Source organism: Rhea pennata, chromosome 3 (genome assembly GCF_028389875.1).
Source record: "Rhea pennata isolate bPtePen1 chromosome 3, bPtePen1.pri, whole genome shotgun sequence".
Classification (NCBI taxonomy): domain Eukaryota; kingdom Metazoa; phylum Chordata; class Aves; order Rheiformes; family Rheidae; genus Rhea; species Rhea pennata.
Window position 1 is genome coordinate 35,141,880 of NC_084665.1, and position 13,897 is coordinate 35,155,776.

Consider the following 13,897-nt stretch of genomic DNA (forward strand, 5'->3'; position numbering starts at 1 on the left):
CCAGAAAAGAACTGATTAAATGTATGTATGTTGGGGGCGGGTGCAGAAACTGGAGATTCGTTTTACATCCCAGTGACATAATTCCATTTTAGCCCTTTGCTTTGCTGGGGGGGATTCTTTTTCACTCTGGCTATATGGAAAAAGCCCATTTGGAACTTTTTTAAAAAAAAAAAAAAAAAAACCCAAAGCCCTAGGATCTGAGAATGAAAAGCCTAAAAGACAACTGTAGAATGATTTGTAAAACTAAGTGATGCCTAACTGATTAGTATTTTAATCTAGACAAACAGAATAAAGGGAAAAGTCTGCATGCACACAGACTGAAGAAACACCCTGCCTGTCAGTATACATGTGACAGCCTATTCGAAGGAGCTCAATTCTTGCAAAGGTGGCATGGGCGGCCCAGTTGTAGAAACATTTTTAGCTAGCTATCATTTAAGAACTCCAGTGTAGACAAGAGCAGTTGAGCAAACAAGCAATGGTTAACTTAAAATTTAGCTTATTCCTGGAGCTTTTTGCATACCTCGTGCTGCTGCCAAATGTAACATATTAGCTAAAATGTAACATATCCAGCTAAAGCATTCAGGAATCAAAAGCAAGTGTTTAACAGCTGCTGGGGGGGGGGGGGGGGGGGAATTAAAAGACAAATCATTGCTAGAATTCAGAATGAACTCTGAATTTAGCCTTTCTAACAGAGGGTTCAATTTCTCTTCTCCCTCATCTAAGGGAGTGAGTCTTGCGTTTGCTCCTTTGAAAAAAAATATAGGGATTAGCTAATCATTTGAGGAATTAAAAAATGAATCTTTCGTTTAGCTTTGTTAACGCACAAGTGCTGATCATGCAGGCCTACCTTTCAAAATATGATGCAGTGTTTTCTTTCTTAAAAAAAAAGGATTGCCACTTTACTTCAAAGAGAGTCTGAACAATTTAAGAGGAGAGAAAAGCAACAATCATCTCAAGTGTTCTGAGAACCTGGATGAGATCTCCTTGTAATGTTGCATCTCAGTTACAGAGGATGACTTCACTTCAGCACTTTGCTTTCAGAGATATTGACTGCTTTTTGAAAATCTGGAAGTGTTTCGAACGTTACAAGAATGTGGCCTCCCATCTTCCTGAGCACACTTGCTATGGGCTGTGTAACTTGGGAAAGAATTGAAGGGACTAAACCCCAGGAAATAATGGGTGCCATTTTTTTTTGTTCTTTCAAGTGAAGGGAAAGCCAACAGAAACAAGTAGGTCTCTATATTATTCTCAACACTTACTTACACAGTCACCGCACTGTGATATATGCCATTAGCTCACAGCATCTTACTGTATGTTACTCCCTTTGCACAAACCTAGCAGAAAAGGAACCTTCTGCTTATAGTTAAATCATTGCCTTCAACACTTGCTACTCTTTGAAGAAAAAAAAAAAAACAAACTTGCATTAGAGAATGCAGTCGTCGTCTTAAAAAGCTACATATTTCAGTAATCTTTCCCTAATGCTTCTGTCACATGTATTGAATTTGAAATTGTTAGCAGTAGTCCTATAAAGTTCTGCTTATTTTTCTTCCGAAGAATATAGCAGCATATGGCAAAATAAAAAGGTCCTATAGCAAAATACATAGTTATTAAATAATCTATCAAAAATGTTTTCTAATTAAGATGGCAATGCTTTTTTTTTTTTTTTTTTTGCATATAATGTATTGCAGAATTGACTCAGACAAACTCTGTATAAGTGTTTTCAAAAAGATAAGGCAAAAGTTTTCTGTAGTACCGAGTCAAGAAAGTTGGTGTTGTTTGGCAAGTAATCATTTGCCTCTTTACCTTTTTATGACCTGAGCTGACTTGAAGAAGGTGCATGTGAGCAGTATACCTGTCAATCTGCATTCTTTGCCTGTTGCTTTTACCTCTTCGCTCCTTCTGACTCAGCTTCATATCGGAAGATGAGGTATGTAGAAGTTTGTGGGAAGGTGTATGTATGTGAGCAATCTCAAGGAACTCAAGTTTGAAAAACCCACAGCCTAACATCTAGAACAAATAAATCATGTCTCCATTAAGTTTCAGTCACTTGAAAAAATAGCCCATCACTGTAGAAAAATACACAAGGACTTTATCACTTTTACAGACCAACATCTATATTTCAACTTGCTTGAACTACTATGCAGGGGGTTGCAAAGGGAGGAAAGTCATTATTCTTTTGTGTGACAAGTACTGAAAATTCACAAAGAACAACAGCTGAGCAAAACTGCTTTCAAATGCCCAGCTGCACATGCTGACCATCTCTACAAAAAGGAACAATGAATAAAAAGCAGAAAGAGACAGAAAAATAAATCCTTGCAAGTGATGTATGTCTACTCATTCAAGGCTTTTACCACATACAGGCCAGACAGACCCATGGTCTTACAAGTGGTCTGTACTTCAAGTTTGTTGAAGAGATTTCTTCAGGCTGCCTCTTGGAAGAGGAGAACTAGTATTAAAGAGTAGGGTTGTTTCCCACTCCCAGTAGCATTAAGTTAAGGTTTGTTTTCCTGGAAAAGCAGTTGGTGAGTGAGATGCTAATTTAAAGCCTATTGTTGCACAACTTCACCATGTAAAACCCACACTATGAATATTTTTAATCAGTTTGGTCTTATGCACTGTTTTTTCCAGAGTGGTTCTTTCAATAGCAAGTGCATACAGACACACTGTCCACTAAGCACAATTTTAAGAACTGGCTTAGCTAGAACTGTATTCTTAAACAGCAGCTCTTGCCACTTCAGCTTTTGGGTTGAACCACAACTTGCTTATTTTTTTCTTAGGGTATTTTTGTTTCGTAAGCAGAATTATAATCACATATTTGAGACACAAACATATGGTGCCACTTTAAAACAAAATTTTAAAGTTCACTTTTAAATAGTGTTTCTTAAATGTTTGTTTTCTAGGTGTAAAACTGCCAAGGTGCATACAAAATTATCTCCATCATCCATTGTCTGCAATCTCTTTGTGACAATAAGGAAGTACTTCAGTTAGACCCTCTCTCTGCTGTTCTGCTGATGGACAATTTCATTATCTACACTATGACAACAGCACGTTAATTCGTTTGTCTCAGCACTTAACTGTGTACCCATCAGTGTGAGAACTGGCATTGTCACTTATTCCATTGATGCATTTTTTAGAATCCACTACAAAAAAAACTGTGTTTTTATGATAGTATTGATACAGTTTTCTTCTTTAGGGAGTCTCTGTACTGAAATAATCATTGTAAGGGTTTTTTTGTTTGTTTTTTGTTTTGTTTTTGTTTTTTTTTAAGTGCTTTTATCCCTTAAAGATTTATACAGAAATTGTAGCATAGTCACAGAAGGAACTGTAATGATAAGTAGCATGAACTGAATGACACAATGGAAACAAAACTAAACATAAACAGAACATTATATTCAAGAGGTCAGGAGATTACAATTTGTCCCAAAAAAAGAAAGTTCAAGTTTTGAACCTAATTAACCTTCCATGGAGTAGATTAGAACAGTTAATATTACTTTTGGACTGCTACAATAGCACCAGAATTCCTTAAGGGTACTGCCTGTGCACTTCTGACGAGTAGCCGATGTTCTCAATATCTTGTTTCACAGTTATAATTCTTCTCATTCAACACACTAAACTGCCTTTGAAACAGAAAACAACTGCAATTTAGAAAAGGCTCTGGGATGCCAACCTTGATGGGCAATTCTTATTTTTCCTAGAAGTCTTGGCTCACACCTAGTTAGGTATATTTGAAACAATAAAAAGGCAGAGCTGTTTTATGTTACTTACCTTTGCTATAACACAACTGTCTTGTTCAAGAATCGCACATGGTCCTAATGATTGGAAGTACCATATTCATTTGAGGGGGAAAATTGGGGTACATGTCCCATGAATTGGGCTCAATTTCAATTCCAAAGTGAATTTTAAGTATTGATTTTGAGAATCATCTTGATATTCTTGCTCTGTTTTAATACATTCCATTGTTTTTTAATTAGTTGTGTGTTTCTAGCATCTAAATGATTAAGAAACAATATAGTTATTCTTTTAATTATCCATTACAAATACAGCCCATTATGGTTTGGAATAGAACGACTGCAGGTGTAGAAGTTATCAAAAAGCATGAAAGAACATTTAGGACATTTTAAAGCTTACTTTCATGCCAGTGATACAATCCAAAATATGCATTTGACTTAAGAGCAAGAACAACTTGTTCATTTGATTACTGATTACCTCAAAAATAAATTTATCAGTGTTTAGGCTACAGCAGATTTGCTTAGAAAAGAAATCACTAAATTGAAATACAGCAGAAATACTATCTTCCCCTTCCACAGTCACAGAGAATATTTTCCACCTTCCACCATTGTAAATTCAGCTTGAAGTTACTGGCTTAATGTAGGTATTTTCCCCATACGTATTTCTTATTACAAACTTGCAACAGAAACGGTGCAAAATAGCAAAACCTGTTGGAATAGGCAGAAAGGAATTCAAACTTTAATCTGATTGGTTTAATTTCTTTTTTAGCAGGAGGAAAAAGAATAAAGTTACAAGATTCTTTTAATATTTTCACAATGTTAAACTAAAACTGAGCTCTAGGCTACATGTGTAAGTAAATCTAGAACACAAAAGGGTTAAATAAGATTTTCTTTAAAGATACAAGAACTTAAGCTTTCTTTACGTTTAACAAACTTCACAGAACAGATACTGCAAAGGAACAACCCCCTCCCCAACCTTTTTTTTTTTTTTTTGTTTAAAGTGAACATTGTCCATAATTCACATGAACTTTAAGTAGTGTTCTCTCAAGAGCCGCCTTGAAACCATCTGTGCACTTGTAACCAGATTAGAGGGAATATCAAGGAGGAACAAAATAGCATCTTCAGTATTATTGTGGAAAAGTCTTGTGTATCAATCAGAATGCCCATCAAATGCTATGATAGGATTTTGGAGGAAAAAAAAAAGTGCGTATCACAGCAGCAGTTGAAATCCATATTTTTAAAAATGTTTCATAGCAAATGTAAATAATATCCTTGGACAGTTCCTCTCACCAGGACTATTTCCTGAAAATGCAGTACATTGCAGAAGATTTTGCTGCTGATTTCATAGTCTTGAATAACAACAATAAAAAAACAGCTTGCCTTTTACAGAGCTTGCATTTTATAATGATGGGACATTTCTGATTTTCTTCATGGTTAATTTATGCTAATACAGTCAGACGCCGAGTGTGTGTGTATATGTGTGTGTGTGTTTGTGTGTGTGTGTGTATATATATATATATATATATTTAAATTAGTTGTCTCCTTGTTAAATGCTTACAGCTGGCTACTAAAGTAACAATATAGTTTGGCCTATAAGGAATTATTTACCTGTAACAAATAGAATGGAGGATGACTCATACAAGCTTACTCCCAAACAATAAGGTTTCCTCAAGTGACACAATATTGCACCCCTCTGATGTTTTATATCTGCCCAATATCTGACAGTGAGATTAAATCTTTCCCTCTCTCAGATTTCCTACTAGTTTACCTGATTTTTAAAACCTTACTAATGGGCTGAGAAGCTAAATTCACTCAGGACTGTGCTTGGCCATTTCAGTACAAATCATCTTGACTTGCATAAACCCTGTGTGCAGCAGGAGACATGCCAATTATTATTTTTGCTTGTTTGTTTATAAACTGGCAAGATCAGTGCAATTCAGTTCAGTTCAGCTCAGCTCAGCGTGACATACCATAATACAGAACCATAGGTCTAAACAGATCCAAAACAACCTACTCCATGTAATGCTTTTCACATTCACTTGCTGTACTTGCTTTGCAATAGATGCGGGCAGAGATTTTCGTGAGGGCGTTCAGCTGCATAGAAACAGGGCTGATATTGCCCATTTGATTATCTCATTGACACTCTGGAAGTGAGGAATACAAACTCAATCTGATGAAGGGTGTTTTCCTGGTTGTTCCCCAATACTGTTACTGAATTCCGTTTGCTACAAAATGTCCTTTTTTTTCCCCAATATATAAGTCTAGCTACAGAAAGTCAGTCTGTAGAATCCAGCCATGGCTACTGTGCTGTGAATTAGCCTTATTTGATCAATTATCAGATACCTGCACTTAGCAAAAGGCAAACAAGAGCCAATCAGGTTTCGGCCGGTGGGAATGGCTGCACTGGTCAGTGTATACAATGTACGTGGAATCTGTTCACACAACTCTTAGAAACTCTATGGATGCCATGTAAAAAGTACGCACCACTAACTGCTCTGGGATGAAGTTGGTTTTAAAGTGAGATCATAATTTAACTGAAAAAAACCCAGATAGGTTCTTTATAGCAAGATAGATATAAAAATTTTTCATAAGAATCTCTGTCCCCCTTTCTTTCTGGCTTCCTGGGAAGAACCAGAAAGATGTTCCTACCCCAACAGAATCCCTGATGCTGGTGACACTGCCTAACCTCAAAAGCCACACGCGATGAAGGCACGAGTGACCAGCAGGTCTTCTGGGCTTAAGCAGCTGCGGTTGCTGCCCTTAGTAGTGTTTCACCTCCTCAGGATTAATTAGAGATGAAGAGGTGAAAGGCTGCACATTAAACAGTTTGTCTGAAAGCCATGTGCATAGCAAACTTTTACACCAGCTTCTATACAACTATTTGTTTTAACTCTGCAGCTGGAATGTTTCCAGCATAAGGCTTTTAGAGTGACTCCAGCAGTAACAGAAGCCTTTGGATTTTTCTTGTTTTGTTAAATCCACTAGCCATGCTCAAAAACAATATTTCTTCATGTTTTAATTTCATACAGTGGCTAGCAGGCACCTTAGTAACCAGCCAGAAATCAATTTCAACCACCATCGATCCCTAAACTACAGTACCAGGACGGTTGGCTAAAGAAAGGAAACTGATTGGCTGTAGTCTGAAACTTGCCTAGTACAAGGTGTCTGGCTGACTTTGTCCTAAATAAGGCTAACATTAGTGAACTAAGAGAACAGCATTTGGTTGCAGAGTCTTGCACTCAGGAACATCCTTCGCCAATGCGCTGGCAAGATCTCCCTACTTTCCGATCCAGTTTCACCATTTTCATAATGGCTTCCTCACGCCCACGTCCCATGTGGTCGAATGTGCAGTCGTGTTGTTCAGGCAGGCGATGTAACATACAGAACACATAACCTACCAGAGAGAGGGAGGGAAAAAAAAGCAACTGTAAGGACTCAATTAAAATGGCAGAATCTTACCTGACTCAAAAGTGGAATACCACTTACTGAGGCTTTACTCAGTTCTCAGTAATCAACACTAGCTTTAAGTTTTTACTTAGTTTCCCTATGTCGTTATTAATAAATATTTTACTGCATTTTTTTGAATACTTGGCAGCACACTATCAAAGTTAAAGTCATACCAATAATTATTTTTTGCCATCCTCTTACCTTACAAGGGAGGGCCAGCATTTTCCAAAACAGCCTCTATTAGGCATGCCCAGATGGTAACATCAAAGTTGATTTTTTAAAAAAAGCACTGGCCATATTTACTGAACCCCCTTCCAACTTTATATGCAGTACGTTGTCTTTGCTGAAATTTATGCTTCGTACCTCAGGTTTAGCTCCTGAACAGACATTTGAAACAGAACTATTAAATTTAAGTGCTTTGCTTTTTTCTTACTACCAACATCCCAAGTTGCCTGTGACTGAGGGAGAGCTCACTGCTTCTCTACTACTCCAGTTTTCAGAAGCTTGACCTTATGGACTGTTTGGACACTTTGAGCATGGAGGAGGAACAGGCATTTGATGCAGGGTCATGTCACCTGTTGTCATCTTGCTCTGTGGCTGAAGAGACACAGGCCATCATCTCTTTGTCTAAAGCTAGTTATGTTACTCAGTTATCTTCAGGGAACAAGTGATTCAGAAACAGAGCAATACTTTTTTGTACAGCAATACTGAGGAGGGCTTCTTTAGGAGCCATCTCTTTCCATTTTATGAAGAAAAACAGCTTTTTGACATATTTGGCTCTGACACTTTATAACAATAAAGAAATTGCCTCAAATTTCCTCCCTCAAAAGTGAGTGTTACATAGTGCTAAGTAGTATTAGGATGATATAATAGGGAATAGAGTTGTGCAGTGTTCATGTAGTCCCCCATATTTGAAAAGGAGTATGATACTGCCTACGCTGCAATAGCTTTCCTCTATGATGATGCAAAGAACATCACGCTCCTCTCCCCTCCCTAAACTTTATTATTGCTGCTTCTTGAATGCTTAAGAGATTACAACCACGAAGTGATGACATTTGAGAAATAGTAAAGGATAAAAGTGAGTATGCATGTGTGTATGAAGTATTTTCAAGCACCTGAAATAGAAAATATCAGTTGTAGGACAGAACAGACTACCTGTACATTACTGCAATTGTTAAGGAAATAGGTTAAAAAAAATCACATGAAGAACTATGTAAAAATAATTTGAACAAAATTTGATTAAGTCTTACTCTTCATTTCAGTGGCATCTGCTATGAACATAAATGTCTGTATGACTGCCTGACTTCATACCCAGTTCTAAGAAGGCAAAAAAGACAAACTTTTCTTTACTAATGTATGTGATTAAAAAATGGATGGAATGATTCAAATTGAACTGAGATATAAAACCTCTCTCCCCTTGTGATAATTGCTTCTCCTTCAATCTCAGTCTGAGTTGTACTACACTTAAATGTAAAACAAACAAACAAAAAACTTAAGTTGCCAAAAACATGTAAGGTCAGATTGTTAAAATAAAAACATCCTTTTAATGCTGAACAGGCATCTCATTCACTTCTCTCTCCTTTATTTACTGAAATAAGGCTTCTAATCACTGAACTAATGTGCACTGTAGGTACATGAACATAAAAAAATCCAACAAGATCAGCTCAAGAAAAAAAAATCGAGTCCATCATCTTATCTGCAATGGATGTATCAAGCAGATACAAGAAACCCTGCAGATATGGACTGGGCTGAAGTTCTCATCTCAGTCCCTGGTAGGTAAAGACTGGTTTTACAGATCCTGTCTACATGGTTAACAAGCATACCTAGGAATGCTAATTAAGGTTATCTAAGAGAAATACTGGACGTGTGCACAATCAGGCACATCTTCAACAATGCCTTTTTACAAGTGCTACAAATCTAATATGGAAATACATTTACAAAAACATTTTGAACATAAGCTTTCAATTGCACCATCTCCTTATCTTCTACAAAGCCTGCTGTCTTCTGCAGACAGTGTACCTTTATGACGTTCCTTTTTACTTTGTCCCTCAAAGAAAAAACCAATCTATCCTCTATTTTTTTATACTATTCTTTTCTTTTCTTTTTTGAACTTACAGTTTGCTTTAGACCATCTGTTTTCATATAGGATAGGCAATACTGTTTATTGTATTTATACTAGATGAAACAGTATTTTACTTTTTCTATTCTCAAATTATTTTCTGGAATAGAATTAAGGTTCTACAATTAAGTTATTACTGCCATGTTCATTCCTTGCTTCAGTAGTCTGGAAATCAGAACAGGCACTCTATGGTCTGCCTAGGAACAGGTGCCTGATCTAGTCTCAGGGGCACCAGCTTTTACAACAATTACATTATTAACTTATATGCTCTGGGACTGACGGCCAATATATTTACTTCTATTTTGATTCTTAAAACCAATTCAGATTTAGAGATGAAACTTTGTCTCCTGAGAATTCTGCTTTCATGGTTATAAAACAGAGTTAGATTAAAGAGCACTTGTCATATATTACTGTTAAACTCATTAAGAGAAGATTTCTAATACAGATTGCTTCTCCTAAAAAATTTTACTCCAGAAATGTTTCTTTTAGCACAGAATAACTAAAAGGCAAAATAAATAACTTTCTGCTAGGGGGAAGGGAATCCTCCTTTCAACTAAAGTTAGTTTACATAGTCATCAAACAAAAATAAGCAAAAGCAAGAATTCCACTCCATGCATAGAAGATTTCAGTCTAGTAAATGTAATAATACATCTCACAGCATTGCAATTGTCATTTTCTGATGTTAGAAGTAAAATACAAACAACCTATTCCTCAGGACTCTAATACAAACATTTTGGAAAAATACACTGTAGTGCACCCCAGAAACTACTTTGCAATGTATCAAAAATTCACTTCTCTTTCATCACAACAGCACAAATAGCTAAAACCATGAGCAGTGTATTATCTCTGCCTTACTGGTACTCTCCTAGGTGAATCTTTACATGCAAAAAACCTAACATTCAACAGAAATCTAAAACCACATACAAACAACTGTGAAATTGCTCTTTCCCTTTCATTAGTCCCGAGGAATCTGCTGGGGAAAGCAAATTTGAGAGGAGAGACAACAAAATAACCTTACATATCCAAGACCAGAGCATACGGCTTACTGTTTGAAAGTGATGATAAAAAAATAACTGCATCTTACTCATTGTTACACTCAAGAGCATTGACTAGATGGGAAAATGGAATCATGGTGAGCAAATATTTACACTAATATCTGCACTTCAATTAATTAATTAATTCATTAATTCTTAACATTCTGTCTTCAAGTTCTGAAAACAGTAAGCTGCTAAATAAAAAAAAGGGCAAGACGATACGTTAAGTATCAAATAATTCAACTAAGTGGCATAATAATCCACAACACAAAAGCCAAATTGAAATTTTGAAGCTTTCTCTTTTTGATAACTGAATGGAAAGCAGTCAGATCCTGGAACAGGACAAAAATGCCCAGTAAGTCCCCAAAAATTAGGCATTCAAAAGCTGTAAAGGGAAGAAAACTTTTTGGGGTTGTGAACATGTTTTGAAAAATGACATAAGTGAAAAACAAAATCATTAAATATTTATGCAGCTTATACATTTATAAAGTGGCTTAAAAACATTTAAGAGTTCCCCTATTTAAAAGATCTTGTTGTATAGTCCCTAAAAAGTAACTGCGTACTGCCACAATTATACTTTAATAACTCCTGATATTCAGTATATTAATGCTTTATTTTGTAAGAACTGACAGCACATTTGGACTTTACAGCAAATATGCCATATGGTTAATATGGTAGATCCATCTAAAGAAAACTGAGCTCCACTTATGTAGAGATACATTTTTTGCATTTCTAAAGCTTTGAAGCAATGTAACTACAAAAATTTCATGGCTGGCATGAAAGGACAAAGTACCTGATTAAAGCGCTATCAAGTTAAAGCTCACTCTTCTTAATTTTCAAGCTAGACATTTATGTTTTGATTGCATCCAGTAATGGCTCTGAAAATTTACCCCTACATTACACTGACTTCTGCATCTGTTAAAGCAGCTCTCCTTTATTCCCGAGTCAAAAGGTAAAAGTTCTAAATTGCCAGAATTTGCATCTCATGGCATTTCAGATTTCATTTAATAAATAATTTGCATCTATAGAGATCCCCCATACAAAGCCTCGTCAAAAGCAGCCTTAATAAAGGCAGCCTTATTCCTGTACAGAATTGCATGCTGTGGGCTTTGGCTTCTTCACCTGTTCTGCAAGAAACATTGCATTTCTTACCGATTTGAGATTCTAACTGACAGAGGTCCAGAGAAAACTTAAAAACATCTTGTGGCCTTAAGAGATGAAGGTGCCGCAAAAATTGTCTACCAACAGTGTATTTTTTAACAAGGCACATATGAGTGTCTACGCAGATTTCTACATAAAGCCTGTGTACCACACAAAATGCAAGAACAGATTTTAATGTATCTTCAAAGGGTAAATGCATTTGTCCTTTAGAGCATAAAGCTACACTACTATATACACAGATAGTGACTCTACTGATATGCAGCTTACAAGGATGAATTCTTGTGGGGTTTTTCCCACTTCTCACTAGAAGAAAATTGATGACATTTTCCTTCTCCCCCTAAACTGTTTTTCTCGTAAGGAATTTTCTCTTGTCCTCATCCCAGTGTCAAATATCCCTCTCCTGACCTCCTTTTATCACCCTCACTCCCTCCCCTCTGACTCTTCTGCTTCTCAGTAAAGCAACATTAGTTTCATCTCAAAAACAAAGCAAAACACTCAGCCTTACATAGCCTTACAAGCTTTTCAAACTACCACTCTACTGCACTTTGCATTTCAAAAATTTGTAAGCACTAAGCACTCCACCAGCAGCCTAGTATCCTTCCCTAGGACTGATCTTAGCAGTGACAGACAACATTCACAGCAGTAGAAACTGAGGGTTGAGTGTCAGCACCTTGTTCAGACAGCACAGCCCATGAATTCCTGCCTTCCCATTCAAGCTTGCATTTGCTCCTCTGTATATTGAGCCATTGAGGGCTCATAAGGCAACACAGAGCGAAATTACACCTATAATGTTTATGCATCTCCCCAGCCCTTCCAACTGGAAGGATGACTTACTTTGCTTTAAATGACAGTAACAATAAAGCTATTTAAAAAGTGTGGGATGGATTTTTTTTCCCTTTTTCTGAAGACACGGCCTAGGTAAGAGTAGAACAACTAGACACCAGGATATAAAGTCAAGATCCTAGAGATGTGTGCAAAGAGTACTTGCAAAACTCTTGCTCTCTGAATTCCACTGTAGTCAAGCTCATTGTGCTAGTACTTTGCAGGCTGCTTTAAAAGAGCATCCAGCAACGACAGGAAACAAAGTTGTGTTATAGTCCAGCATGGCAAAGCTTCTAAAGCAGTTTGTGTGCACTGTATAATAATGTTCTAGACTGCTATCTTTTATTGTCCTTATAGACAGCTCCATCCTTGCACATACTATGGTTTCCTCTTTTTGCTCTTCTGTGTGGGAATGCTCTGTTTGCAATGTTAGCTTTCGTCACCCAATTCAAGGAACACTCAGTTTTAGTGTCATGTTACATAAAACCAAACCAAACCAACTCCCAACAAGCTAAACCACAAGCTTCTGGAAATAAGTGAACTGAACTATTCTCCTGTTTCTCCCAGCTTGGTAGAATGTTATGGACTTTGATTAAGTGCTAAATAGCTCAGAATAACTTGGTTAGGAATCTTGTCATTCCTTCCCAAGTGAGAAGAAGAGTAAGTCACATTATGGTGAAACTTTTTAACCAAATAGATGCATTTATTAAAACTACACCCCCCCCCCCCCAAAAAAAAAAAAAAAAAAAAAAAAAGAAGAATCTTGAGGTAGTCTTTTCTATCATTTCCACTTGAAGAGCTGATGGAGAATGTTAATCCCTTAGTGCTCAAAGACAGACATCTCCAAATACTAATACAAAGTATCTTAAACTGCCCTCTCAAGGCATTTCAGTTCACATTCCTTCACAAAAAGCACAGCTGCAAAAGATTCAGGAAACAGAGCCAAAAGGGATACACAATTTTTCTGATTAACTTGCTTTTCTAACCATCACTTATGGTCATTGCAACTTGCTTTTCAGTGCTGTATAGATGGTATGAACTTACTCATGACTCAAAATGATCATGACTGAATCAAAAAGAGGAAAAGAGGTGGTGTAAGATGTCTCGGAATGTTTCCTTCCACCTGCCAGTCTGGCTTTAGGATGGAAACAGCACAATACTGCAGTCAAGTCAGTCAATCTCAAACTTCATGCATCAAGCACACAGCCCCATGACATCTCTGATGCAACATTAAAAATTACGTCTGAGACTCAGGATGCTTAGGAGATGCTTCAGATTCATTTTGTATTTCTACAACCGGAATAAAATGACACTGAACTTATGCTTAGGAGGAAAGAGGGGAACAAAAATTTTGTTCTTGCTTGCTTCATTTTGCTGTCTGCCACAAATAGGATAAACCAACAAGCGTACATGAAAGACAAAAACAACATTAGTGGCACAAACTGCCACTATCTTAATCCTACAACACCCACTGGACTGGTTTGTGAAAGATTCTGCAAGAATTCTATAGACTCCAAGGCAAAAACTTTGCGTTTCCAAGTTCAGTCACGTATAACCTGTGTTTCAGAGTTTCTTCTATTTTCTTG

At 36.8% G+C, this 13,897-nt stretch overlaps 1 protein-coding gene across 2 annotated transcripts in view; it reads right to left on the minus strand.

Moving 5' to 3' along the window:
- Positions 1-4,439: 4,439 nt before the first annotated feature.
- ZFAND3 (zinc finger AN1-type containing 3) overlaps positions 4,440-13,897 on the minus strand; it is a 150,858-nt gene continuing 141,400 nt past the window's right edge. For both annotated transcript variants that reach the window (XM_062571973.1, XM_062571974.1), the window contains one exon: positions 4,440-7,122. In XM_062571973.1, coding sequence (XP_062427957.1) covers positions 6,968-7,122 — 155 coding nt within the window. In that variant the 3' untranslated portion in view covers positions 4,440-6,967. The remainder of the gene's footprint in view (positions 7,123-13,897) is intronic.